Source organism: Typopeltis vanoorti, chromosome 12, assembly GCF_054136105.1.
Source record: "Typopeltis vanoorti isolate ZY-2024b chromosome 12, IOZ_Tvanoo_1.0, whole genome shotgun sequence".
NCBI lineage: Eukaryota > Metazoa > Arthropoda > Arachnida > Uropygi > Thelyphonidae > Typopeltis > Typopeltis vanoorti.
The window spans coordinates 16,883,844-16,909,984 of record NC_143560.1 but is presented as its reverse complement, the minus strand read 5'-3'; the positions used below and the strand labels follow the sequence as shown (position 1 = coordinate 16,909,984).

Genomic DNA, 26,141 nt, shown 5'->3' with positions numbered 1-26,141 from the left:
TATATTTCATAGTTATATTTTATAGTTAGAGTATCTGAATGATAATATTGGATGTGCACATGCTCTGCTTCTTTTTTGTTTAATTTGGGACAGTTAATGTTTTATGTGTAGTCTGAAATACTAGTTGACTCACTATATTAAACTACCAAAAATTACCCAAATCAGCGCTATGACAAACTCTTTCTTTCTTTGGTACATATTTGTATTTCTTTCTTTGATCCATATATGTGTGAGTAAATCTGCAATTTCTGAGCTATGGTATGTTAATGTTGGCTATTCTTTCAGTATTTACTTCTTTGAGTTTTGTTTTATTCTCCTGTATGTAAGGAGGAACACTATGCACACCAACTCACATCTCCAACATACATCTTATTGAAAGTGCTTGTGTATATAACAGAATTTAATTGTAAACTCTTGTGACAATTTCAAAAAAACGTGTTATTTGAAAAAATTATAATTTTTTTTAAATTTTTTATTTTATTTTATATGCATGTATGTAATTTCTAGAATAGCTTGTTAACTCAGTTGGCTTTATGTTCTGCAGTAGTTATTGTTGCTGACTTATTAAATTCTATAAAATTTGATTTTGGTAATTTTTAGAACATAAGCATGAAATCTCCATCCCATGATTCAGACCACTTTGTAATTAGGATAATTTGCATAAAAATTCAGAAATCCGAAGTTTAACTTCCCTAAGTGAAACTTGGGATATATTCAGTACTCTGCTTGTTTTCAAGCATAGCACTGAAAGCAATAATGGCAGCACACAGTGGTGGAGCTGAAGTTGCTCAGTTGTATTTCTGAGTATGCACAGGAATGAAAAGAATGTTATTGAATGATGCTAGGTGCTATGCTGTGGGGAAGTAGGAAAGGAACACACCAGGAGAAATACTGGAGTTTGTGTCTTCATAATATGAAGACTGAGATAGGATATTGTTTTATGAACGATGAGTGAAGTTTATTGTAGTCATTAATCCATATACAATTGAATTTGGTTAAAGCTGAATGGAACTTTATTGCTATCCAGTTCATATAGAAATGGGCCCAGCAAGGTTTGTTTTATTTAGGATTCTCACTCTAATAAGTGATTTTTAACAGTTGATATGATTTTGATTATTTCTTCAGAAGCTTTCATCTAGAAGGCAAATTTGTTCTGCAGTTAAAACTGTTGATATGATTTTAAGAATTTGAAACAACTTTCATCTGGCAAATTAATTCATTCTAAAGTTGAATGATGATGTGGTTGATATAGTTTCTGGTAGTTTATTCAGTGGAGTTTTTTACTTTATTATTATTATTCATGTCTCCATGGAGTCAAGAGACTCATCGTGGAAGGTCCTTCCTAGGAAACACAGTCTATCATACCACTCCTTGAACTCATTGACCATTCTTGCTCTCACCACTCTATCAGGCAATGCATTCCATGGTTCAACCACCCTCCTTGTTCATCATCGCTCCTTTCCACTGTTCCACCAAGTGAAAGAACTCCCCAGTGTCAACCCTGTAACTGCCTCTCAACAGTTTAAAAGTCCCAATCATATTGCCTCTCCTTCTTCCATCCACCAAACTCTGTAGTCCACGTTCCCTCAGCTGATTGTCATAAAATTGTACAGTCCTGAAACCTTCTTTGTTATCTGCCTCTGTACTCTTTCCACAGTTAATTTATCCCCTTCAAATCCTGGGGACCAAATTTGAGAACAATAGTCTAAGTGTGGTCTGATCAGTGTCTTATACAACGGAATGATAACTCTTTTATCTCTGCAGGTCAGCATCCTTTTCATACATATCGCAGCAGTAAGACAAAAAATTATATACAGGATAGCTTTCAAATTAATAAATATAAAACTGTTTGGATCCAAGGCCGAGATTTCCTTTTTATAATTGTAGAAAATTAATCATTCATGCAGACTCACAGTATTACTGAATTGTGTTGCAAACTGATGAATATTATTACCATTAATCATCAGTCTGTTGAGCATTCTCTTTCTCATAGCAAAACTCTAGAATGAATGACTGCTCTTTAGACTAACTTATTTTTAAGGTGTTTTTTTTTTTTTTTTTTTTCTTTCACAAATTGTAAAGTTTTTAACTCCCATAAGACTGCATAGTTTTTCTTCTTGTGGCATGTATATCTTCTTACACACTGTCACAATGGGTATAAATATTGTATTTTGCATCAGGCAATCTCTGATTATGAAATATTATCACAAATTCTCTTTTACTAGTGATAGTCATTTTTCTTAATGTCTTAAAATTGTAGAAAAAATAGGCCATCCTTCATTTGCTGAACTTTACATTTCAGTTTGATTAACTCCTTCCTTCCTTTCTTCACTTCTGAATAATAATTTTATCATATCGCCTAGTACTGCCCATTTACTTACACTATTAATCTTTAGGATTAATAGCTTTAAGATTCAATTTTGCTTAAAAATACATTTTTGAAGACACCTCTTATGTATTCTGCTTTAAAGTCTTCTACAGACTTTTTAAAACAAATTCTGTGGTCTTATTTCCTGTTCTCTGTGCATGTGTGTGTGTGTATTATTCAATGTATGCTTCAAGAGTCCAGTTGTCAGTTTCGTGAATTTCTTATTTCCTGTTCTCTCTTTCTGTGTATGTGTTATTGTATGTTGATGCTTCAAGAGTCCAGTTGTCAGTTTTGTGAATTTCTTCCCTGTTCATCTACAATTTTTCAACTAGGCAATAGTCTAATTGTGGTCTGATCAGTGTCTTATCCAATGACTGATAACTCTTTTATCTCTGCAGGTTAGCATCCTCAGTATTGCAGCAATCCTCTGGATTACCTTCACCACCTTTGCAATATGCTCCCTGAATTTCAGTTTTCTATCAATCATCACCCCCAGATTTCGTCTCCCCTACTTCCTCCAGTACAGCTCCTCCAATTGAGTATGCAGTGTTCCATCGATGTCAAACTTCAAGACTTTACATTTTGCACCATTAAACTGGTACTCCTATTCATTTGACCATCTCTCTAGTTTATTCAAATCCTCTTGCAGGGCTACCACACCTACACTTTTACTAATAACCCATCCCAGCTTCACATCATCTGCAAACAACTGAATATCCTCTTGCAGTCCATTGACAATGTCATTGATATAAAAGTTCCATGAACAACAATACAGATCCCATTACTGAGCTCTGTGGAACCCCACTTGTAACCTTCCGCCTCCTTGATATTGCCCTGCCATACACAATTCTCTGATACCTATCAAACAGCCAATCCTGAATCCAGTTGACTAACCTGACTAACCCGACATCTAAACCCAACACAGCTATCAACACAGCCGCTATCAAACCTAGTCTCTCTCTATGCTATGTTGATGATGTGTTTGCTATTTGGCCACATGACCCAGACACATTGAATACATTTTTAGTGCATCTAAATAGCCAGCAAATCCAATGACTGCCTGCCCTTTCTGACACACTGATCACACGTCTTCCAGACGGTTCCTTATCATTTTTGGTTTATAGAAAACCCACATGGAGAGAAGAGGCAAGGAATAAAAAAAGTCTCATTGACTATGTTATTGTTGATAGTGATGTTTTCTCCCTGGTGCTGGACACCAGAGTGCACAGAGGATTTGAAATTGGAAGTGATCACTATTTGGTCTTGAGCAGGATGAAATTGAATTTCATATTGAAAAGAATAACATATAAGAAAGTTTTAAAGTGAATAAAAGTTGAGCAGCTCTCAGATGTGAACTGTAGACTAATATACGGAAAGATTATTGAAGAAAAAATGAAAGAGTTTGAGAACAGAAACCAAATCTTGGAAATTCACTGACAAGCCTTGAAGAAAACCCTGATTGATTCAGCAAGAGAGGCATGTGGTGAGGTTGTCTGCAAGGATAGAAAAATCAGAACTCCCTGGTGGACACAGCAAGTTAAAGAGGCAGTGAACGAAAAGAAGAAGAAAGCATATCAAAAGTTAATGGCACATAAGTCAGCTTGTGCTCTTAGAGAATACAGACAAATGTAAGAAAGCTAAGCACTGTGTAAAACTAGCTAAACAAAAGTCATGGGAGGACTTTCGCAAGAACATAGAAAATAAATATCAAGAAGGTGCTAAGATATTTTGATAATTGAGTAATTGCAATTCCAATTGAGTAATTGCTTCGAAAAATTGCTAAATGAAACAAGCAGTGATAGCACAGTGGTAAAAAACACTCAACAGGCATACAGTCAGGAATACATATCCATACTTGAAGTAGAAAAAGCCATCAAAGGCTTGAAATGTGGAAAGGAAGCAGGAATAGATGATATTTGACCAGAAATGCTGAAGTATGGTGGTATAAAAGGCTTACTGTGGCTACACTGCATAGTTCAGAAAACCTGGACAAAGGGACGAATTCCCGATGATTGGAGTAGAACTCTAATAGTACCCATATATAAAAAGGGAAATAAAACTGAATGTGAGAATTACAGAGGTATTTCCCTACTGAGTGTTCCTGGCAAGATCTATGCAAGTAGACTTGAGAAACGGTTGAGAAGAATTGTGGAAGAAAAGCTTGGTGAAGAACAAGCTGGATTCAGGCCAAATAGAGGCTGTCAGGATCAGATCTTCACTTTACGACAAATAGTCGAGAAAGCATGGGAATATAACAAAGATCTGTATTTAAGTTTTGTCGATCTGGAAAAGGCATATGAAAAGGTGCTAAGAGAGAAGCTATTCAATACGCTACAGTTATATGGTGTCAATGGGGCATTATATCAAGCAATACTTAGTCTTTATTTGAGTTGTAAGTTAGCAGTTAGAATTGAAGGAAGTACAGGAAGATGGTTTAATGTTAAACCTGGTGCGATACAAGGATGTTCATTATCTATTATTCATTACCCTCTGTTATTCATTATCTATATGGATCACATTATGAAGAAAAGTGGTATTAAACATGATATCAGAATTAGAGATGTTAATGTCAGCTCTTTGCTTTATGCAGACGATGTTATACTTCTAAATAAATCCGCTACAAGTTTGCAAGATTCCCTGACTAAATTGAATAACTGTTGTAATAGATATGGTATGAAGGTCAGCATTAAAGAGACAAAGACAATGAAAATAGGCAGAATCATTGAAAATGTCAACTGTGTTGTGAATGGAGAACCTCTGGAACAAGTAAAACATTTCAGCTACTTAGGCACGATTTTTACTGAAGATGGTAAATTAAATATGAAAATAGACAACAGAATCAACAAAGCTGGTATCGTAAGAAGTCAATTGAATAAATTGATATGGAATAAGAGAGAAATTAGTCGGAACACCAAATTAGCTTTACAAGACAGTGTTCAAACCAGTTTTAACTTATGGATCTGAGAGCTGGGTCAGAAGTAAAACACTTGACCAAAGACTATAGACCGTAGATATGAGAGTCCTGAGAAAGATTAGAGGCGTGAACAGATGGCATCAATGGCAATATCATATTAAAAACGAGGATATTAGGAAAGAACTTGACATTGTCGGTATCCAGGAATGCGTTAGCAGAGCTAATCTCAGGTGGTATGGTCACTTAAACAGAATATGCAAGGGAAGATTAGCAAAACAAGTGTTCTCTGCCAGGTTGGCAGGAAAACAACCCAGAGGAAGGCCAAGATATAGGTGGATTGATACGGTACAAAGTGCCTTAGACAATAGAACTATAAGATCTGATAATGTTAGAGTCTTGAGAAGTAATAGACTGATTTGGAGGAAAATTGTAGATAGGAAGTTAGTAATGATGTTAATTTTTCATGTAGTACTATCATATCCTGTACACTCCTTGAGGGTACATGTCAGGAATTTATGATGATCATCATCATCCTAAGACCAAATTAATATTTATCTATTTTTATTTTACTTTATTTTTTTCAAAACTTTGGACTACTATTTTTCAAAACTTTCAAAGACTGCTATTTGGACTACTATTTTTCAAAACTTTCAAAGACTGCTATTTGGACTACTATTTTTTCAAAACTTTGGACTACTTTTTTTTAAAAAAAAACTTAGATGGTGCTTATTAGTACTTTAGTCTTGTGTTGCACACAAATTACTTATACTAGTCCCTCTGTTACACCGGATTGTGGTCATCTCGCATTTGTAACAAACTTTCTTTGCATGCTCTGAAGATGCTGGATATAATACCAGCGAAATATTAGCTTTTAAGTTAATAAACAGTTATTTTCTTATCAATCTGTGTTCGCGTCAATACCGTTTAAATCCAATTCAACATGTGTGACGAACACATAAGCCTATCCATGCAGTTATCTTAACCTAAGTGAAAGTACTATGCATTGGGTGAAGGTAAGTTATGTTTTCTTCAGTTTTTCCATGATTTGAGATGCAGGAATTTTACTTATGTTGCTATCATATAGAGAGGAGTTTGTGTGAGTCTCTCTCCTCTTTGAGTTCAAGAAGGAATGAAAGTTCTATAGAAGGCAAGAAACTATAGTTCTAGAAATTTTGTCTATATAGGATGATAACTGTTACCTTGTGTAATTGAAGGAAAACTGTTTTTCTAATTGTTTGAAGTTTTAGTTTGAAGAATACGTTGGCACTTGCACAGTTAAGTAGTTGATTTGATGTTGTATATTTGTGTTATTTTTAGATTAAAATTTTTATTTGGTTATATAAGGTGTGTGAAGATTTAATCTCTTCATAGGTAAATGGTTATCGGGTTAATTTACAAGATAATGTTTATGAGAGCAAAAAATCTGTTCTGCACAATAATAATTTGTGCAGACTAGATCTACGCTCTTACACAACTTCCACAGAAGGCCCCTAATTCTCTATGTCATTGAAAATTTCCTTTACATCAATCTTAAAAGTTTTTATTTCCCCTCTTTTCTATTCCATCCTGCCTCCTGTCCTATTCCATCAATCCTTCCTGAAGATACAGTACCCCTTTATGTTCTACCCCTGTAACTATATCCTTTTTTGTCAACCAGGTCTCACTGATGCCTATAGGTTTTGGTCAAGTAAAGCTGACCAATACCAAAAACTCCTCTCTGTCAATCCTGATTCTTCTTGCATTCTTGTACTTGCATTTCAACATTCCTTGTACCCATTACCAACCCATTCGAATTGAAAACCTGTGGGATCATTTATCATAGAGTTGGCCAGACACATGCTTGATCACGTTCTTCCTAATATCTAGTTTCGCCTGGTTTTGTGCTTTCAAACTCTCATTAAAGAACACTTTCTCCAAACATCTGATTTCAAAACCATTTAAATGTACTCCATCAGGCATGTATAATAAGTCCATTCATTCATTAAATTTAAGACATTTTAAAATGGGATTTTTATTTTATTTGTCAACTGTGCTATTTTAATGTATGTTGTATGTAGTTACTAGGTTTCGCCATTGATTTCTATCATAGGCTGTATCTGGTGTAAAGCATTCATCCATCTGTCTTAAGTCTCTCATTACCACATCCCTCCATCATGTTCAGGGTTTTCCTGTGGGTTTTTTCTTGTCAGTTTTATTTGTAAGTACGAGTTTGATTAACTGGTCGCCTCATCTCAATATATCAACCAAATCCCACAATTCCCATGCTTCTTATAAATGATAGGATATTGGTCTTTGAAACAGGTTTTGTAGTTCCTCATTATACCTTCATTCATATAGTTACAATATTTTGATTGTAAATGCTAAATTTTTTTTCTCTCTAAATGTGATGTTTCCTATTATATCCTTTTGTTGTTGACCATGTTTCACAACCATAGATTAATATTGGTCGTAGATAGCATAAATAGATTTTCTTTGAAATTTCTTGATAATATTCTAGACTTCAGGAGTCATTAAACTGCAAAATATCCACAACTGGTCTTCTCAATTCTCTCCTTTATCTCTTGATGCATATCATTGTAGCTGTTAATGTGGATTCCTAGGTAGTTAAAGTTATCCACTTGCTCAAAGATATAGTTATCAGCAACCAAGTTGGATTGATCTTGATGCTTCTTTGAAATTGACATATTTGATCAATCGACTGCCGTTTTTAAAACGGTGTAGGGACAGTGATATCATTCCTAACTGCATCAGGCTAAAGAGAAAATTCACTTCAACAAAGGCACAAAGAACATACCACCGCATGGAGAAAGCACTACTGAGAGAGCAGATCCAAGCTACCAGAAAGAACCTAGCCGCTACACAAAACCAGCTACTAAAAGAAAAAACGGAGCTGTCTAGCTACTTAAACGCAGATATCTGGATAATCCTAGAAAGGATTACGGACAACACAGCAAACCACATCCAACAGATGAAGAAAGAAAACCTAATTTCCAAATTTCAAAGACTAAAAGAACGACAAAACCAGCCGCCATATTCAAAGTTTGCCACAGTGAAAAAGAACAACCAACCAGAAGCAAGAAACAACAGGAGCCAATCACCCACAGGTATCAATAACATAATTAACCTATCTAACCACGCTCTAAACAAAGACGAAATCTCTATACTTAACAAAGGTTTAAATTTTGCTATGGCACCAAAAAACGATAGAAGTTATTTGTAATATGGAAAGAGGCCTAAGATTCATACCTAATAACATAGCAGACAAAATACGTATAGAAACTGCGAACATTTTAAACCATAACAAAACAATAACAAGCAACATAACTAAACACAAATTAACAGCGATAAAATCACTTAAAACAAATCCAAACATAGTAATAACCAGAGCCGATAAAGGAAATGCCACTGTCATTTTAAACCGTACCACTTATATAGAAAAAATGAATCTGCTTGTCTCTGACAATAACACATACAAACTAGTTAACTACAACCCAACTAACAGAACAAAAAACAAAACGGAAAAACTACTTAAATCAATTACCACATGGCCCGAAGATACAATCAAAAAACTGTTCCCTCGTTACGCTTGCTCCCCTAGAATTTACGGGCTACCAAAAATTCATAAAGAAAACACCCTGCTAAGACCTATCGTTGAAGGAATCGATAGCCCGACGTATCACTTAGCCAAAAAATTAGCAGCAACACTCAAGGAGTTGGTAAGTCATTCCCCTTCCTATATCAAAAACACACAACACTTCATAAACATCATCAAAGACATTGCATTAGAAAAAGATGATTTATTAGTCAGTTTTGACATTTCTGCCCTCTTTACGAATGTCCCAATCAATGACACATTCCTTCTCCTACAAAACAAATTCCCTCCAGATATCACAGCGCTTTTTTGTGCATGCATTATGGTTGGGTTATTTTGTATGGCAAAACGCCTTCTACTTACAAAAAGAAGGCACAGCCATGGGCTCGCCATTATCCCCCCCCTATTGCTAACTTTTACATGGAACATTTTGAGCAACTTGCCCTAGATTCCTCCCCTCTAAAACCCAAAGTCTGGCTTAGATACATTGACGATGTTTTCGCGATCTGGTCCCATGGCCGCCAGACATTAGACACATTCCTTAGCCACCTAAACAAACAACACAAACGCATACAGTTCACAATTGAAATTGAAAAACACAGCACACTTCCGTTTCTAGATACACTTGTCACACGTCTTCCCTCGGGCAATCTTTCCTTCACTGTTTACCGAAAGCCGACACATACGGGACAATATATACACATAAACTCCTACGACCACCCAACACAAAAACTAGGTGTCATCAACACGCTAAAAAACAGAACTCAGGCGATTTGTTCCAGTGAACGGGCACTGAAAGATGAGTTTAAAATTATCAGTAATAACCTACAAAAAAACGGATACAGCCAAAATACTATAAACAAAATTCTCTACAAAACCACAATAAAAAACAAAGACAAACCAGACCACAGTAAAACTATAACCATTCCCTACATTAAAGGAATATCAGACAAAATAAACAGAGTACTACAAAAGTACAACCTCAAAGCCACCTTTAAACCTCCTGCAAAATTAAAAAACTTACTCAACTCATCCAAAGACCCACTCCCTCCACTAGCTCACCCTGGAGTATACCGGATTTATTGTACTTGCAACATACCATATATAGGAGAAACAGGACGCACTATTCCTATTAGACAAAAAGAACATAAACGACACATTAAATATAATAATTATGGTGAAGCTGGCCTTTCTGATCATGCCTTGAATACCTTACACAGAATTGACTGGAAAACCACCAGCTATCTACATCACACTAGAACATGGTATGAACGGAAATTCAAGGAAGCCTGCGAGATTATCAGCAACCACCCCAATCTGAACAACAGTGATGGTCTAAAAATCCCAAACATATGGAAGGTATATATTCGACCTTCCTCACCAAGAACAACTATAAACAGGACTGTAGAAAATCCAGTATTGTAAATCAAAAATAAGAATTGTAATACTAAAAATAGGACACCAATTGTTTCTGAAAGAAAACCATCTAAAAGAATGTTTATTCCTGTCATTGTAAAAATAGAATTTAGCGTGATGTAAAAAATTTTTATTTTATTTTATTTTCATTTTTTTATTTATTTTTTATTTATATATTTATTTATTTTTTTTTCACCAGAGGTCACGCCAGTAGAATAACATGTAATCAAATCATTGTTTCTCTAGCTTACAGTTAATGATGTAACTCAGCTTGTTCTGTATACTTATGTACACTCCAGATGATGATCTTGATGTGAAGATTGAAATGTCGGGATAATAAAAAAGTTTTTTAACACGGTTGTCAATTCCATAAAATTTTTAAAAAGAAAATTGACATATGTTTGTTCTTTTCCTTGTTTATAAAAGACCTGTAATCTTACTTGCCTTGATTAAATTAGACGTAGTGTATATATCGTCCTCCTTAGAGTCTCCAAGGATAACAATGTCATTGGCATAAGCCAATAGTATACAGTTCCCATTTATTTCCATCCTTCAATGTACATTTAGGTCTAATGACTTTTTCCAAAGCTATATTGAACAGGATTGGTGGGTTCCAGATTTTATTTCAAAACTTGATGAATGTTCCTGGAGGAAATGTACCTTACAGAGGGTGTGGTGATTACAAAGTCTAATATTTATATACTTCTGTATATTTTAAAGTCTCATTGCATTTCATAGTGCATTTTGATGTATACTGTCATATGCTTGTTTATCATCCACAAATACTAGATGTATTCTTTATCGAATTTAGTGTTTTTTAACAACTTGACTTTCCAAGTTTCCCTTGCAGAAGCCTCACTTACTATATTGTTTAAAGAATGTACATGAATTATTCTCCAGATCAGTGTAGACACCATTTTATAGTGTCCAAGAGAGAGAGAGAGAGATGCCTCTATAGTTGCTGATTATCATAGGGTCTCCTTTTTTAAAAATAGGATACAGTATGGCTGCATTTCAATTAACTGGGATTTCTTTTTTATGCCATATGATGAGTTCATAAATCACAGTCATTAAGGGTGTTCCTCCAAATTTTAGTTGTTCTACTATAATTTTATTTTCACCATCTGCTTTATTAATTTTTAGTGCTTTAATAATATTCTCAGCTTCAATCAGAGATAGCTCCTCAATTGTAGGTTTTCAATATTTTCTCTTAATCATATCACCTGTGATGTAAGATTTTCATCTATTGTTTGAATAATATTGTCAGAATTCCTAAAATTCTTTTTCTTTTGGTAATTAACTCTTTGGTTGTTAGTAGTCAGTATTCGAGTTTGTAGTTCATATCCTCTTCATTCATTTTTCTCTGCCAGCCATTTTTCTTGATGCTATATTTTACTAGTTAAATTTCTATAGGTCGTATAATTCTCAGTATTTTTTGGTGATGGATCCTTTAGCAATTTTAACCTCAACTTATCGCATTTCTGTATAGCTTCTTTTACATACATTATCGAACCATTTGGTTTTCTTTCTGTTGTTTATGAATAGGAGAATTTCTTCTGCACAATGAGTAATAATATTTTTTATTTGAGTCCATTTAATTTTCTGTATATCTCTCAGGTATAGGATGGTTGTAATGCAGTATTTCCTGCTTTATTGTTTCTGCATATTGTCTTTATATGTTTGCATTCTCACATGTTTCAATATTATATCAATTAGTATTTCTGTTTCAGTTAACATTTCTCCATCTGAGAGAGAGAGAGAACTTTAGTCCGAAATGTGCTATTACCAGGTAATGATTGGTATCTGTATCAGGTTCTCTGTGGGTATGGACAATTTTTTTATGTATGTTTTATGCCTATTGTTTATCATTACATGATATATTTGATTGCTAACTGTTCCATCTGGGGAGACCCAAGTTCCTTTATGGATATTTCTTCTGGGAAAGTACGTACTACCAATTGCAAGCCCCTTTGAGGATGCAAAATTAATAGCTCTAATCCCATTATTATTAATGTCATGCAGACTGTCTGTATCTTGCTTCTTTTCCTATTTTAGCATTAAAATCACCCATGATTAATTTTATACAGTAACCAGGTAAAGAATCATATACCCTCTCTAGTTCCTCATAAAATTTATCTTTGACATCATCATCATCCTTATCTTCTATCAGTGCATAAATGTTGATGATTGCAGCATCAAACTGATAACCAGAAATAGAAATATAACAGAGTTAATCATCTGCTTGTGTAAAAGTTTTTACATGTCACAAGATGTTATTGTGTACCTGAAAACCTATATCATTTTCATGTCTGTCATTAGATGGTCCACTATAGAATATTGTTCTGTATTATTTGACTGTATGTTTTCATGGCTTGACCATCCAGTTTCTTGTATACCTAAGATCCAGATATCATAATTTTCTATTGCATCAATAAGACATTGTAAAGATCCTAGTCTCAACAAAGTTTTTATATTCCACATTCCAGCTTAAAATCTGTTTGTTAGTTCTAGTTGATTTTGTGACTTGTGGATTTTTTTTACATCAGACTGGTAGTCAATCCATCATAACAACCTCAACCTTGAAGGTTGAGGTGGTCTGGTCCCTACCCTTTATCAGTAATGGTAAGCGCTTTCATAGCTCTTTGGGTCATTGGGAAGCACAAGTCCTCTACCACAACAAGGTGGAGATATCATCAGAGGGCATTATAATTAACTACTTAACTTTTAATTCATTTTTATATTTTTAATTTGTGGGATATTTGAACTTTAATACAGATATCCTACATCTTACTATTAATGACATAGTTGACAGCCTACAGGTGTTGCAGAAATCATATGCTCATTGCAGTCATGTAATAGTATTATACAGCAGGATGTATAAAATATACATATATATGATATATATTGTTTTTTAATTGGTATTATACTAACTAGGTCTTGCAATATGTATGTGTATAATTATTCATAATTTATGATTATTTTAGGATGCTGATAAAAACATCATAAAGCATTTAAAAAATATAGGACGTATGGTACATAACAGCACTATGAAACATAGTTATCCTTTTTGCTGGCGTTCAGAAACACCTCTCATTTATCGGGCTGTACCTTCCTGGTTTATTCAGGTGGAGCATATGGCTGAATTACTTTTAAAGTCCAATCAAGAAACGTATTGGTTTGTAATTTGTTTTTTATTTCTTTATGTTTTTGATACATTTATATATATCTTAAGCTAATAACCAGTAATGTTTCTATAAAAATGAAGCATGTTTTATACATAAAGATTTTGTCATTGACACCTCCAGCACATCCACTTCTATTCTCATCTTTAATTCTTCTTCCATTCCATCAGATATCACATATTTCTGTCCAGAAGATACATCTTGACAAAGTAAGCAATCGCTAATTTTGCTTGAGTGTCTTATTGGGAGAACATCTTTTACATAGTATTTACTTTAATTAAAAACCACAAGTATAGAACAACAGTTAATGCAAACCATACCACTGTTTACTTTTAATAACACAGTATATCTCCTCTTTCTTGCTCTCTCTCTCTCTACCATAAATATGTGCTATTTTTTATAGCAACAAAACCAAATGAATATTTGGTTTTGTTGGATGAATTATTATATGAACTAAAAATTCATAAACAGACATTATTTGTATAAACACATACACATGTATATTTCTCTGTTCTGTTTTGCTCTTATGTAATTCTTGTAGATAGGCTTATACATTGGTTAGACATAGCCTCTAATTGTTTAGGAAATTACAATGCAACTAGATTATATAAGGGGTACTTAAGGGTCACAACTGTATAACTGAGTGGAGACCTAGATATAGCCTTTAAAGGAATGCAGAGAACTGACTAGGGCTTCTGACCTAATGTCCAAACTTTACCTTCTCATGGTGCATCCTGTTAGGTATCTGCCTGGATACTGAACGAAAAAGAATGGGCTGGCAGTTTGGGGTTCAGCACCAAATTATATTCTTATTGGCTTAAACCACAAGTAAAATGATGGTACAACATGACAGAATTTCATGCCAGCTCAGGTGTTACCTGGTTAAACAAGCCCCCCCCCCCCCCGTTGTTTTCGCCATGGAACCAGGGCAAATAGTGAAAAGTCAGCTACTGCAACAAATCCTGAAACACACCCTAATTCAACATCACCACAGTTCAAGATTGGTACTGTCAACATAAGAAGCTTGAATGTCCAAGAAATGGAGCTAGCTGAGGAATGAGATAAGTATCAGATCAGTATAATGAGCATAATTGAAACAAGAAAGACAAAAACTGATGAGATCTTTGTAACTAATAAATACAAAATGTTATATTCAGGCAATAACAATCAGGGAAAAGGAGTAGCAGCTATGATATTCAATACTAAATACAAGTTTAATCTTCTTGAATGGCAGGTAATATCAAGTAGAATGATGTGGGCAAATATCATAATGGGGAACTGAACAATGAGACTTACTTGTGTCTATGGTCCCACAGAAGGATCTACTAAGGTAGAAGTGGAGAAATTTTTTGAGCTTTAGAGAAAGCAAATGATACAATGAAAAAGGAAAAGTTGGTCCTTGTTGGAGATCTAAATAGCAGAGTAGAAAATGATTGTCAGACATACAGAAATGTTTTGGGAAAATTTGGAGAAAAGAGCAAAGCTAATAATAATGGCAAATAGCTGTTGGATTTCTGCTCAGGACACAGACTGGTTATTATTAACACAGTGTTATTGTTGATAGTTTTGTTTTCTTACTAGCATAGGAAACTAGAGTGTTCAGAGGATTTGAAATTGGAAGTGAACACTATTTATGAACTGTAGAATAAAATACACAAACATTATTCAAGAAAAAATGAAAGAGTTTGAGAACATGAACCAAACCTTGGAGATTCATTGGCAAGCCCTGAAGAAAACACAGATTCAGACAGAGAGGCATGTGGTTGAGGTTGTCTGGAAGGATAGAAAAATCAGAACTCCATAGTGGACACAGGAAGTTAAAGAGGCAGTGAAGGAAAAGAAGAAAGCCTATCGAAAGTTCCTGGTGTAAATTCTTGCGAGTTTTGGAAAGATATACAATTCCTCTATGCGATCTCTGATGGCACAGTCGTAAATAAAAAAATAAATTTTCGTAGATCAAGGTGGAAAAAAGCCAGCCATTTAGACAAAGGAATTGGCTCTGCCAGAGGCAATTCTTAAGTTCTATAATACGTACATGTGAAATAGCATAGTCACGACCTTGAGAAGGGGGAATTAAATTGGTAGACGGAAAGGATTAAGAGGAGATAGACTACTTCAAGCAACGAGATTACACAACTCGGCATTATGACAATTAAAATAAGTAAAAAAAATTAAGTTGAGTAAAATGTATAGAGATTTCAAATCAAGTATAAAAAAAATTTAATTTTACAGTGGTGCAGCCAACAGGATTTAATCCACGTTAATTAATTAGTCAAATTGTTCATTATATGAGAAAGTTTTGAGTAACGAATCATGCAGGTACAGAAAAAAATTTTTTTTGTTACTTTGAGAAATTTTCTTTGAAAATTAAGTTTTAGTGTGGAGAGTGAAATTACAAGTATTAATCAAACTAATAGTGCAACAATGGACAACGTAGAATTCTTTTGAACCAAAGATCCTCAACTAGTCATTCCGCAATTTTCTAGGGAAGAAAATGATGACGTTTTAGTTTTTTTAGCTTCATCGAAGAGCTGAGAAAAGTTGGAAGGTGGTCAGACCTCCAACTACTTATCTTGCTCAGGAGCAAACTGGTCGGAAAGGCCAAAAGCTTCTTGTATTCATCCCCAATACTCGAAGTTCAAGGAAACCTTGATTTCCCAGTTCTCCAGAGTAAGAAGTCTAGGCCCTAATATCTGGAAATTACAGAGATGTGCTCAGGAGATAAAAGAGAATGTGACTGAGTACTATAATAAGTTACTGACAATTGCCAACAGTCTTAAGTGTTCCAATAGAGGATAAACCTCACTTTGACTGGGCAGTGTTTCATCAATTTAGGTTAGGGGTCAAGGAAGAACTAAAAAGACCGCCTATAAAAAGAAAATCAAATCACAAATCTCGAGGAATGTTTCCTCGCTGTGAAAGAAAAAGAAGAGAGGCTTGGAGACATTCGTCCCGCTTCTACTAGCAGCTACATTAATGTTATCAAAAAGGCTAATGACTCTTCTTGTGAAAGTAAGAGTGAAAAGGGCTCAAGCACATGTAAGGGCAAGTCTAATAAGGATCAAAGTGAAAGAGAGGGAGAAAGAGAAAGATCAGTCAACATGAATCAAGTGACAGACAATACAATGAACATCCCGAAAGAATTAGGACCTACGGACATGGAGGAGTTACGTACCATAATAAGACAGGAGGTAGAAAGGCTACAACTTGTGATGGACCGACTTGATGCCATTATACAGTAGTCGGTGGCAACGACAGCAAAGACCTCTGAACTAACTCGACCTCAACCAGAGATGAAGAATGAGGTAAGAGACAGAAGGGAGCCTCCCAAATGCTTTGTTTGCAATAAATATGGGCACATTGCTTGCAACTGTTTTAGAAACAAAAGACCCTCCAACGGAAATGTTAGATATGAGTCGAATCTTGTGCACACTCCTCATAATTATGCAAATAAACCATGGAGGAGAGAGCGCAAGAATCATGAACTTCCAAGGAAGTCTAATATGATCATAAAAGGAAAGGTACGAGGATCGCCTTGTGACATATTACTTGATACTGGTTCCCAGGCCTCTGTCATAACAGGAGATTATTTTCAACAAATAAAATCCGTATATGGAGAGGCATTTCTAAACTAAAGAAACTGAGCAGATTATTGGGGATTTCGACATCCGAGATTTATGCGACTAAGAAAGTTAGAGTTAAAATGTACTTAACAGAGTTTCATTTGTGTGTTTGGCAAGAGTTATTGGTCCTCCCTAGGATATCTCGCCTGAACATGCAAATGATTTTAGGAACTAACTTTCTGGAGGGGTATAAGTTCTCTTGCGACTTTTCCAGAAATGAAATGTTCCTAATGGGTAATAAACTATCAGGAAAAGGGAACTATAATTTTAGAGATAGAGTTGAGAAATCACATGAAAAGAGAGAGTGCAAAATGAAAATAAAGTCGGGCCGACTGAACTGACTGAAAGAGGTAATGAAGACTATCAAAATAATAATACTGATTCTTCAATAACTTCAGCATCTGAAAGGAACAGTCAATCTGAGACCTACCACATATCAAGCGTAAAATTAGTAAATGATCAAGGTGACAAGGAAGAAAATTTAGAGGAGGGTAATCAAAAGATAATAGAAGTAAACATCATTGAGAAACCTAAAAGATACAGAAGTTCCTATGACAAATCAAAGTGGAACAGACACAGAAAACATGAGGTTGGAATTCAGTCCCAGCAGCGGTTTAATTATACCAACTTCCTCTGTTTTCTTTTCATGATTAGAAAGACAATAAGTGGATTGTTAGGTTGGAATTTAGCTATTGCTTCAAAGGCTGCATGCTTATTAACTGATTGTACAAGTTTTATGAGTGAGTTTAATGGAGAATTAATTAGGTTCAAAACTTTAAAAGATAGCAAGGAAAATAGGTGTAATAATGAGAGGAGAGCATATAGTGAAAAGGGGTACAACTTAGGGCCAAGAGAAAAATTGAAAGGTATACGCTCACACCTTGCTATACGGTCGAGATACGTTTGTTTGTGGAAAGTCACCTGCAAAGCAAAATGCTGTATAACGAATCATTTATTTCCATATAAAGCCGTATAAATTCGGCAAGATGCATTCCAATTTTATACAAAAATAGAAAATCATTGATTTTTTTCTGGTTTGAAAGGCATTTTTTATTTCATTTAAAATATTGTTTACATTAGTTATTAATAAAAACAAAAATATAATTCTGTAATACTAATAAAATAAAATGAAATAAAACACAAATAACTAATGAACGCTTTTATTTTAATTTTCGAATCAGTCTGATGACGAATTGCACGACATCACTTCGTTAGTGTCACCATCTGTTGTTGTCTGAGAACCTGGTTTAAAAAATTTGTCCAATGTTGTATTAAGTCCCTTTTCTTTTCTTTTTGCAATTCTTTTAGCAGTTAATAACTGTGTTAATGCCACGATAAACTTTGGTGCTGCATTCTTCATTAGGATCGTTTTGAAGTAGGATATTTATTCCTTGTTCGAAATGAGTAAGCGCATTCAATAAATCGTTTGAGGTTAATTTTCGGTAAACAACTGGCTCTTGTTGTACCTCATCAAATGTACAGTTTGTTTCTAACTGTATTAATTCTTCGTTAGAAAGTAGTTCTCTATCAACATCTAGCAAATCGATTACATCATGTTCTTCCACATCCTCAAAACCAAGTTCATTTGCTAGGTTCAATATATTTTGTCTAATTTCAGAAAGGGGTTAAAATTCAGAATCATTACTTGTAATGCATTCTGGCCAATTTTTTTTCCACACATGGTTCATTGTGGTTGATTTCAATTAATTCCCTGATTCGCTAATGTTGTCCACAGCATCTTTGATGTTGAATTTTTTCCAGAACTCTTTAATTGGCGATTCACCATCGGTTTCATTTATAAGTTTTCGAAATGTTCTTTGTAAATAATATGCCTTAAAAGTAGCTGTTGCACCCTGATCCATTGGCTAGATTAGAGCCATTGTTTTTTTAGGTAGATATTCAATCTCCACGTCTTCAGATAACTTAACTGGATGCCCCTGGAGCATTATCCAATAGGAGCAAGAATTTGTTACTTAAATTTTTCTTCTGCAAGTATTTTTTGACATCAGGGCAAAAATAATTTTTGAACCAATCTTTGAAGAGTATTGTGGTCATCCAAGCTTTTTTGTTGGACCTCCAAATGACGGGCAATTGTTTCTTGTTCAATCCTTTTAAAGCTCTTGGATTTTCAGAAGCATATACCAAAAGCGGTTTCAGCTTAAAATCTCCTGCCACATTCGCACCAAGGAGCAAAGTTAATCGCTCTTTGGACACCTTATATCCAGATGCTGCCCTTTTGTTCTTTGAAATGTAAGTTCTTTCAGGCATTCGTTTCCAATAAAGTGCTGTTTCATCCACATTAAAAACTTGTTGAGGAACGTATCCACCTCTTTCAATAATTGATTTCAAGATGTTTGAATTGGCTAGAGCTTCACCGGCTTCGGCACTAGCTGCTTCACCTTTCATTTTAATATTATGCAAATTATGGCGATTTTTAAATTTTTCAAACCAACTGCGTCTTGCTAGAAAAGTTTCATCTGCTGGACCTTCACCAGTATCTTCACTCTTCAAATTTTCAAAAATACTTTTCGTCTTTTCCTGGATAGTCATTTGGCTCATTGGCATCCTCCGTTGATTGTTGTCTTCAATCCATATGTTTAATAATTTTTTCCATTCTTTCCATATTGCTACTTCTTTGGCGTGTTAATTTTGAAACACTTAAAGGTGCAGCTGACTGTGAATGTGCATTAATTTTTTCTTTGTTAGTGCGAATTATTTGAACCATAGATTTCGCAAGCCCTAATGCCTTACATATATCAACAATTTTTTCAGAAGCTTCAATATGATGCAAAACATCTAGTTTAGTCTCTAGTTAGACAGATTTTCGGCTTCTTTTTTTTAACTCCATCACTCTCCAAATTTAAAGAACATGTCGGGCTCATGTTTCCCCCCAAATATATACTGGATTCTATTTAAAAAACAAAAAATAATAACAGTTATAATGTATACACTTTATAGCAACACGAATACATACACACTTTAATATGTACTGTATTTACATACAAATGCATATTATGTACTTATCAACAATGTTTATAGTTGAAACAGAATGCAAGAAGAAACAAACATTTGATACTGAGGATTTACCTAATTTACTAAACTGATCACTAAATGCATCTACTCATGAGCACGTTTACAGAAGCTTTGCTCTTATGTGTAAACCCCAACTGTACCATGCAGGCTTTTGAAACTAGATCCAAAGGAATAAGGTGGTTAAACCTTATTCCCTTTGTCTCCTGGATCTGTATGTTATGTTATGTTTGTTTTTCTGGTCAATTTTTCTGTTTTGTGGGATGAAAAACTGGTTTCTTGAAGGGGGAACCCTGTTACCTCCATATGAGGCCTAACTCACCTTTAGATGAAAAGCCCTGATAAACATTGTTTGTATCATAGACAGTCTTCAAATCCAGAGGTTATTGTTGAAACTGACTGAGCTATGGTAATTATAAAGTGTGTGTGTATGCAATTTATGATTTATATGTATATATCCACATAAAATGAAAATTTATGTTTACTAATGCTGCAGGAGCACTGCTTTGGTTTGTTGATAATGGTGTCTGCAAGTATTAGTAAAGATGAATTTTTTCCTTTTATGTGGAGATATATATATATATATATATATAAATCAAATTGTATACACACACTTTATAAATTATAGTCACCATAGCTGTCGGTTTCAAAAATAACTGAGTGAGTTCATGGGGTCATCCTCTTTTTCAGTGCCAGTAATAAGAAATTTGGTCATAAATTAATAATGCCAATAATGTATTGTTCCAGTCTAGTGTGTGGCACTTATCTTTTGAAATCCATTTTTGTTTATTCTACCTGTTTTAACTGTTTTTAACTGTCAGTTCACTGAAGATCTGTAATTTGTTAATAAACTTCTTAGGTATATATTTTCATAGAATTTTTTTGGGGGGGGAGGGGGGGGGGCTAAATTATCTATAGACATTCATTAGCTGTCAGGCTATTGCACATTTCTTACATGCAAAATCTTTCTTAGAGCATGAATGGTCACGAAAGTTGGAATTAGCCTTTGCTTGACTAGTGCCATCTTTCATAAGTTGTTGCATGTTTGAGGCAACTATTATTTTAAATTACTATTTTTCTCACAGTCACAGAAAAGTTTCCTGAAAACAATGCTTGTCATCAAATTTTTGATATGGTAGAAATCCCTTGATGATTGTCAAAATTGTCATTCTGCATATCCCTAAACTTTATTTCTTAATTCGCACATCCCTTTTGAGGGACATGAGAATAAAGTATCTCCAGTACTGGAGGTACCAGAAGTGCTTTCCATTCTTTAGAGAAACTATATTTGTCAATATAAAGGTGGTTTATATTACATTAATATTCCATTCATCTGCTATTTGAACCATACAGCTCCATATCTTAAGTGACATATCAGAGTGTATTGCTGTGACCCTCTAGTTTTGCTTTTTAAGCTGTGGACTGTTTCACCAACACAAGTTGAAGAGTAGCTTCAGAACAGAATCCTACAGCACAACTCTTGCCAGTACCAGTTTATTATCTGGTTTATTCTATTACTAATTCATTAATGACTTATGTATGCATCCCTTCTGTCCAGTGCATTTATCAACCAATTATAAAATATGATGAGATTGTTAAAACAGGACCACTGTTTGACAAACTCATTGCATCTACCCTCTTAACAAATTCTTGCTTTCATCAAACTGCATCAAAACTCACTTCTGTCTCTGACCAATTTCCTCATTATCTTCACACCAATCCTAAACTACAAATTGGTTAATAATTCAAGACCATTGTTTTCAATCCTCCTTTAAGGATTAGCATTATCCTCCTCACCTTACCCCTTGTAGTGTAGTCATGAAGGTTTATTTCAATGAATGACAAATCACAACATTTGCCATTCATTGAAAAGATGAGTTTAAATCCCATTTAGGACATATGAACTTTAAGAAAGACTTTTCTTGTGAACATAAGTTAGCCATTTCAAACAGAAGTGGCAGAGTTTTCCTTCCCAGAAAGGTTACTTCTTCAGGGTTACAGGAAATTCGATACAAAAATTAATACAAATGCGTAAATTATTGATGTTTAGTGACAGTTTTTAAGAGATTTTGTTAACAATGTAAACTAGAAAAAGTTAAAGTTTCATGTTGTAAACGTTATATTTACAGTCATCCTTCTGATATTATCATCTGGTATCTTCCATATGTTGTGCATAATTAAACGTAAATTCCTATTCACAGTTCCTTGAAAAAACATTTTGATTCATTAAAACTACATATGCAAAATTATTGAAAGCTGTGTCTGAATCCCTTATTTGATGAACAGATGTATGAAATTAAACTTGATTTATGAGCTACATTGCTATGATGTTTACCTTACCTAAGCTAATATAAACTCAATGTAAGATTTTCTGAAGGAACCATTTCTGTTTTAGGAGACTTCAGGAGTCTGCATAGTTTTCTGCATTTTTAGCAACATAGACATTTAAATCTGTAAAGATGGGATGGAAGCAGAATTTCTGCCAAGGACAAGATATGGTAAGGACATAAAAAAAAAAACTTTATGATCACATTGTCTGGACTCTATGCCAGATCCAATGAATTGTCCTGAAACTGTTAAGCATGACAAAATGAGTTTCTCCAAAAAGTGAATAATGTGGCCAGGAGGTCAACTGTGAATCAAGAACTGCAGAATCTGCATTGGTAGTTTCTAATAGATAGATTCCAAGAATGGTGTTGATTATTAATGACTCATTGTTTTTGAAAGAACTTAGCTAAGAGCAATGATGGTTTGGTGGCCATCTCTTATCTCATTTTTTTGAAATAGGTTAAATATACTATTCTGCTATACCTAGCTTAATAAGATGGGAATTAAAACAGAATATTGAACCTCAAAGAGAAAAAAAAAAAGAAAAAGATGACTTCTCTAAGTATTATAAACTTTTCAAATATTTGTTTCTTTAGAATATAATGGAGTTCCATTATAGCAAATGCCATTGTAACAAACTCCTAAAAGTGGCAGCCAAAGCCAAGTATGAACAACATAGTTATAAAGAAAATTTGCTATAATAAACTACTATAACAAATCATCCTGTGATCCCTTATAGGGATCACAGGATGATCCCTTTATTAGAGAGTCCTGTAATAAATTATGTACTGTAATTTGAAGAAGTGTTTCTAGTTTTTAATGGAATGATTTCTTCTTCAGCATTATGTTTTCATATACTTCTAATAATTATAGTTTAATGATTCAAATATAGTTCTAGTATTCTAATTGAAACATATAAGCACTTTAATACAGATATAAATTACTATATTTTATTGAATTCCATCTATCCTAGTGTTTATGTGTTTCAGTTAGAATACGTGAACTATATTTGAATCTATTATCAGTATCAGTTTGATTTATTTTCACTAGAAATGATCTATTTGAAACAGGTAGTGATTGTTTGGTCTATACATCATACATTCTGAATTTTATTCAATTCCATTCAATTGAAACAAAATAGGTGCTGGTTATCCACTGGTTAAATTTTATAATGATTCTAAGTGTCAGATTACAGTGAAATACAGCTTGCAGGAATCCTGGAATAGTTTAATATAGCTGAATAAAACAAATACGTGCTTAGGAATTTTAGATATTGTAATGCCATAAATTCTCACCAATATCATGATAGTTCTCGGTGAAACATGGAAATATCATTAACACAGGCAGTTATTGAGGTATGATTAGATCAGCTTCCCACAACTGAGTGTCTTTTCTGGCCATCTGCTGCTGCTACTTTGTGGACTTTAATGCTAAGGTTGGCACTGATTTCTGTTACTAGGCAGGAGTAATTGGCCCATTTGTCATTGATAATACAGTGGCACTAATGATAAACTTCTCCAGTAATAGAAGCTAAATAGACTGAGAATAACCAATACCTATTTCAGAGATAAAGATATTTACAAGTATACTCGGATCCCATCTGATAGTGTCTGCAAGGGCATGATTTAATTAATAGCAAATGGACAGAAGTGCTCAGATAGGTTCTGACCACTACATTGTTAAGAGCACATTGCATTTGACGCATCACTGAAGCATTTCAGCAAATGTTGTATTGCTAGAATTTACCAGGATAAGTAAATTCCTTTATACTAAGGTATAGGGGAATTTAATAATAATAATAATAATAGCTGGAGCAGGGAGAATAATCACCTAGGACAGTATGAAGGTATTGGTTATGTAGGAAGAGAATGAAGTGAAATTAAGGACTTGAAGGTTAAAAATGCCACCAAATTGTCCTTAGTCAGTATGAGAGAGAGAGAGCAAGTTAGACTAGTTCCTCCACTTCCTAATTTCATATCAGTCCCATTACACAATATGATGTGATGTTAAATTGGCTGTATATTTAATAAGTTAAAACTTCATAAATCACCAGGATGTGTTGCTGAAGAATATGATAGCAAGAGGTGAGACAGTATAGTGATTTGGCCATCTGATATCCTGAACATTTTCTATTAGAGTGGCAAAGGAATATACTGTATTTCGCTGAAGTCCCATAGACTTCATCAGAAATATAGTAGTATCCATTTTTAAGAAAGTAGTTGCACTGTGTGTGAGAATTGAGGAGGAATTTGCTATTTTCTTTGTCAGATAATTTTCTCTGCCTTATACCTCCACAGAATAAAGGACCTGGTCACTTAGAAATGAGCAAGGTCAATTCAGAAGGGGAAGAGGCCAAATATTTTCAGAGGCAGATCCATAAATATTTAGAATTTCTGAAATCTGTAATAATGCATTTTGTTGATTTCAGAAAGGCTTTTGATTTAGTTCATGGGCAAAATCTTCTTTTCCTTCCTTCTGCATGTTAGGCCTATTAGCCTGTTACTAGCCTTCTAAGTCATACCTGTCTTGAGAATAAGGTGACTAGCCCTATGCCTCCCGGTATATTCTATGGCTGTAGCTGCATGTGTTCACAGGACCGATTTGCCTGCTTGCGGGAGGAAAAACCCTGCTGTCCATGCCCAAGACTGGCTAACTTGACTATGTCTGAGAAAAATCCAGTGACAGGAATCGAACCCAGGGCACTCCTTTCCCAGGCATATGGTTGTGAAGCACATAGCCACTAGGCTAACCATGCAGACCCTTGACCATGAGCCTTGTAACATACCTTACACTCATTAACATTATAATTGCTTTATATGATAACAGCAAGGCTTGTGTTAAAGTTGACAAAGCATATAGTAAATGGTTTAAGATAACTAGAGTAAGACAAGTGTATCATGTCAACTTTTCTATTCATCATCATCATCATCATCATCAAATTCCTGCCATGTACCCTCAAGGGGTGTACAGGATATGACAGTACTACATGAAAAAATTACATCATTACTAACTTCCTATCTACAATTTTCCTCCAAATCAGTCTGTTACTTGTCAAGACTCCAACATTGTCAGATCTTATATTTCTATCGTCTAAGGCACTTTGTACCGTATCAATCCACCTATATCTTGGTCTTCCTCTGGGTCGTTTTCCTGCCAACTTGGCAGAGAACACTTGTTTTGCTAATCTTTCCTCTCCCATTCTATTTAAGTGACCATACCATCTGAGATTAGCTCTGCTAATGCATTCCTGGATGCTGACAATGTCAAGTTCTTTCCTAATATCCTCATTTTTAATATGATATTGCCATTGATGCCATCTGTTCACGCCTCGAATCTTTCTCAGGACTCTCATATCTGCGGTCTCTAGTCTTTGGTCAAGTGTTTTACTTCTGACCCAGCTCTCAGATCCATAAGTTAAAATTGGTTTGAACACAGTCTTGTATACAGCTAATTTAGTGTTCCGACTAATTTCTTTCTTATTCCATATGAATTTATTCAATTGACTTCCCACGACACCAGCTTTGCTGATTCTGTTGTCTATTTCTATATTTAGTTTACCATCTTCACTAAAAATTGTGCCTAAGTAGCTGAAATGTTTTACTTGTTCCACAGGTTCTCCATTCACAGCACAGTTGACATTTTCAATGATTCTGCCTATTTTCATTGTCTTTGTCTTTTTATTGCTGAC

At 34.5% G+C, this 26,141-nt stretch overlaps 1 protein-coding gene across 3 annotated transcripts in view; it reads left to right on the top strand.

The window, feature by feature from the left end:
- IleRS (Isoleucyl-tRNA synthetase) overlaps positions 1 to 26,141 on the top strand; it is a 410,216-nt gene that overhangs the window by 128,637 nt on the left and 255,438 nt on the right. For all 3 annotated transcript variants that reach the window (XM_090401998.1, XM_090401999.1, XM_090402000.1), the window contains exon 12: positions 13,275 to 13,465. In XM_090401998.1, coding sequence (XP_090258124.1) covers positions 13,275 to 13,465 — 191 coding nt within the window. The remainder of the gene's footprint in view (positions 1 to 13,274; positions 13,466 to 26,141) is intronic.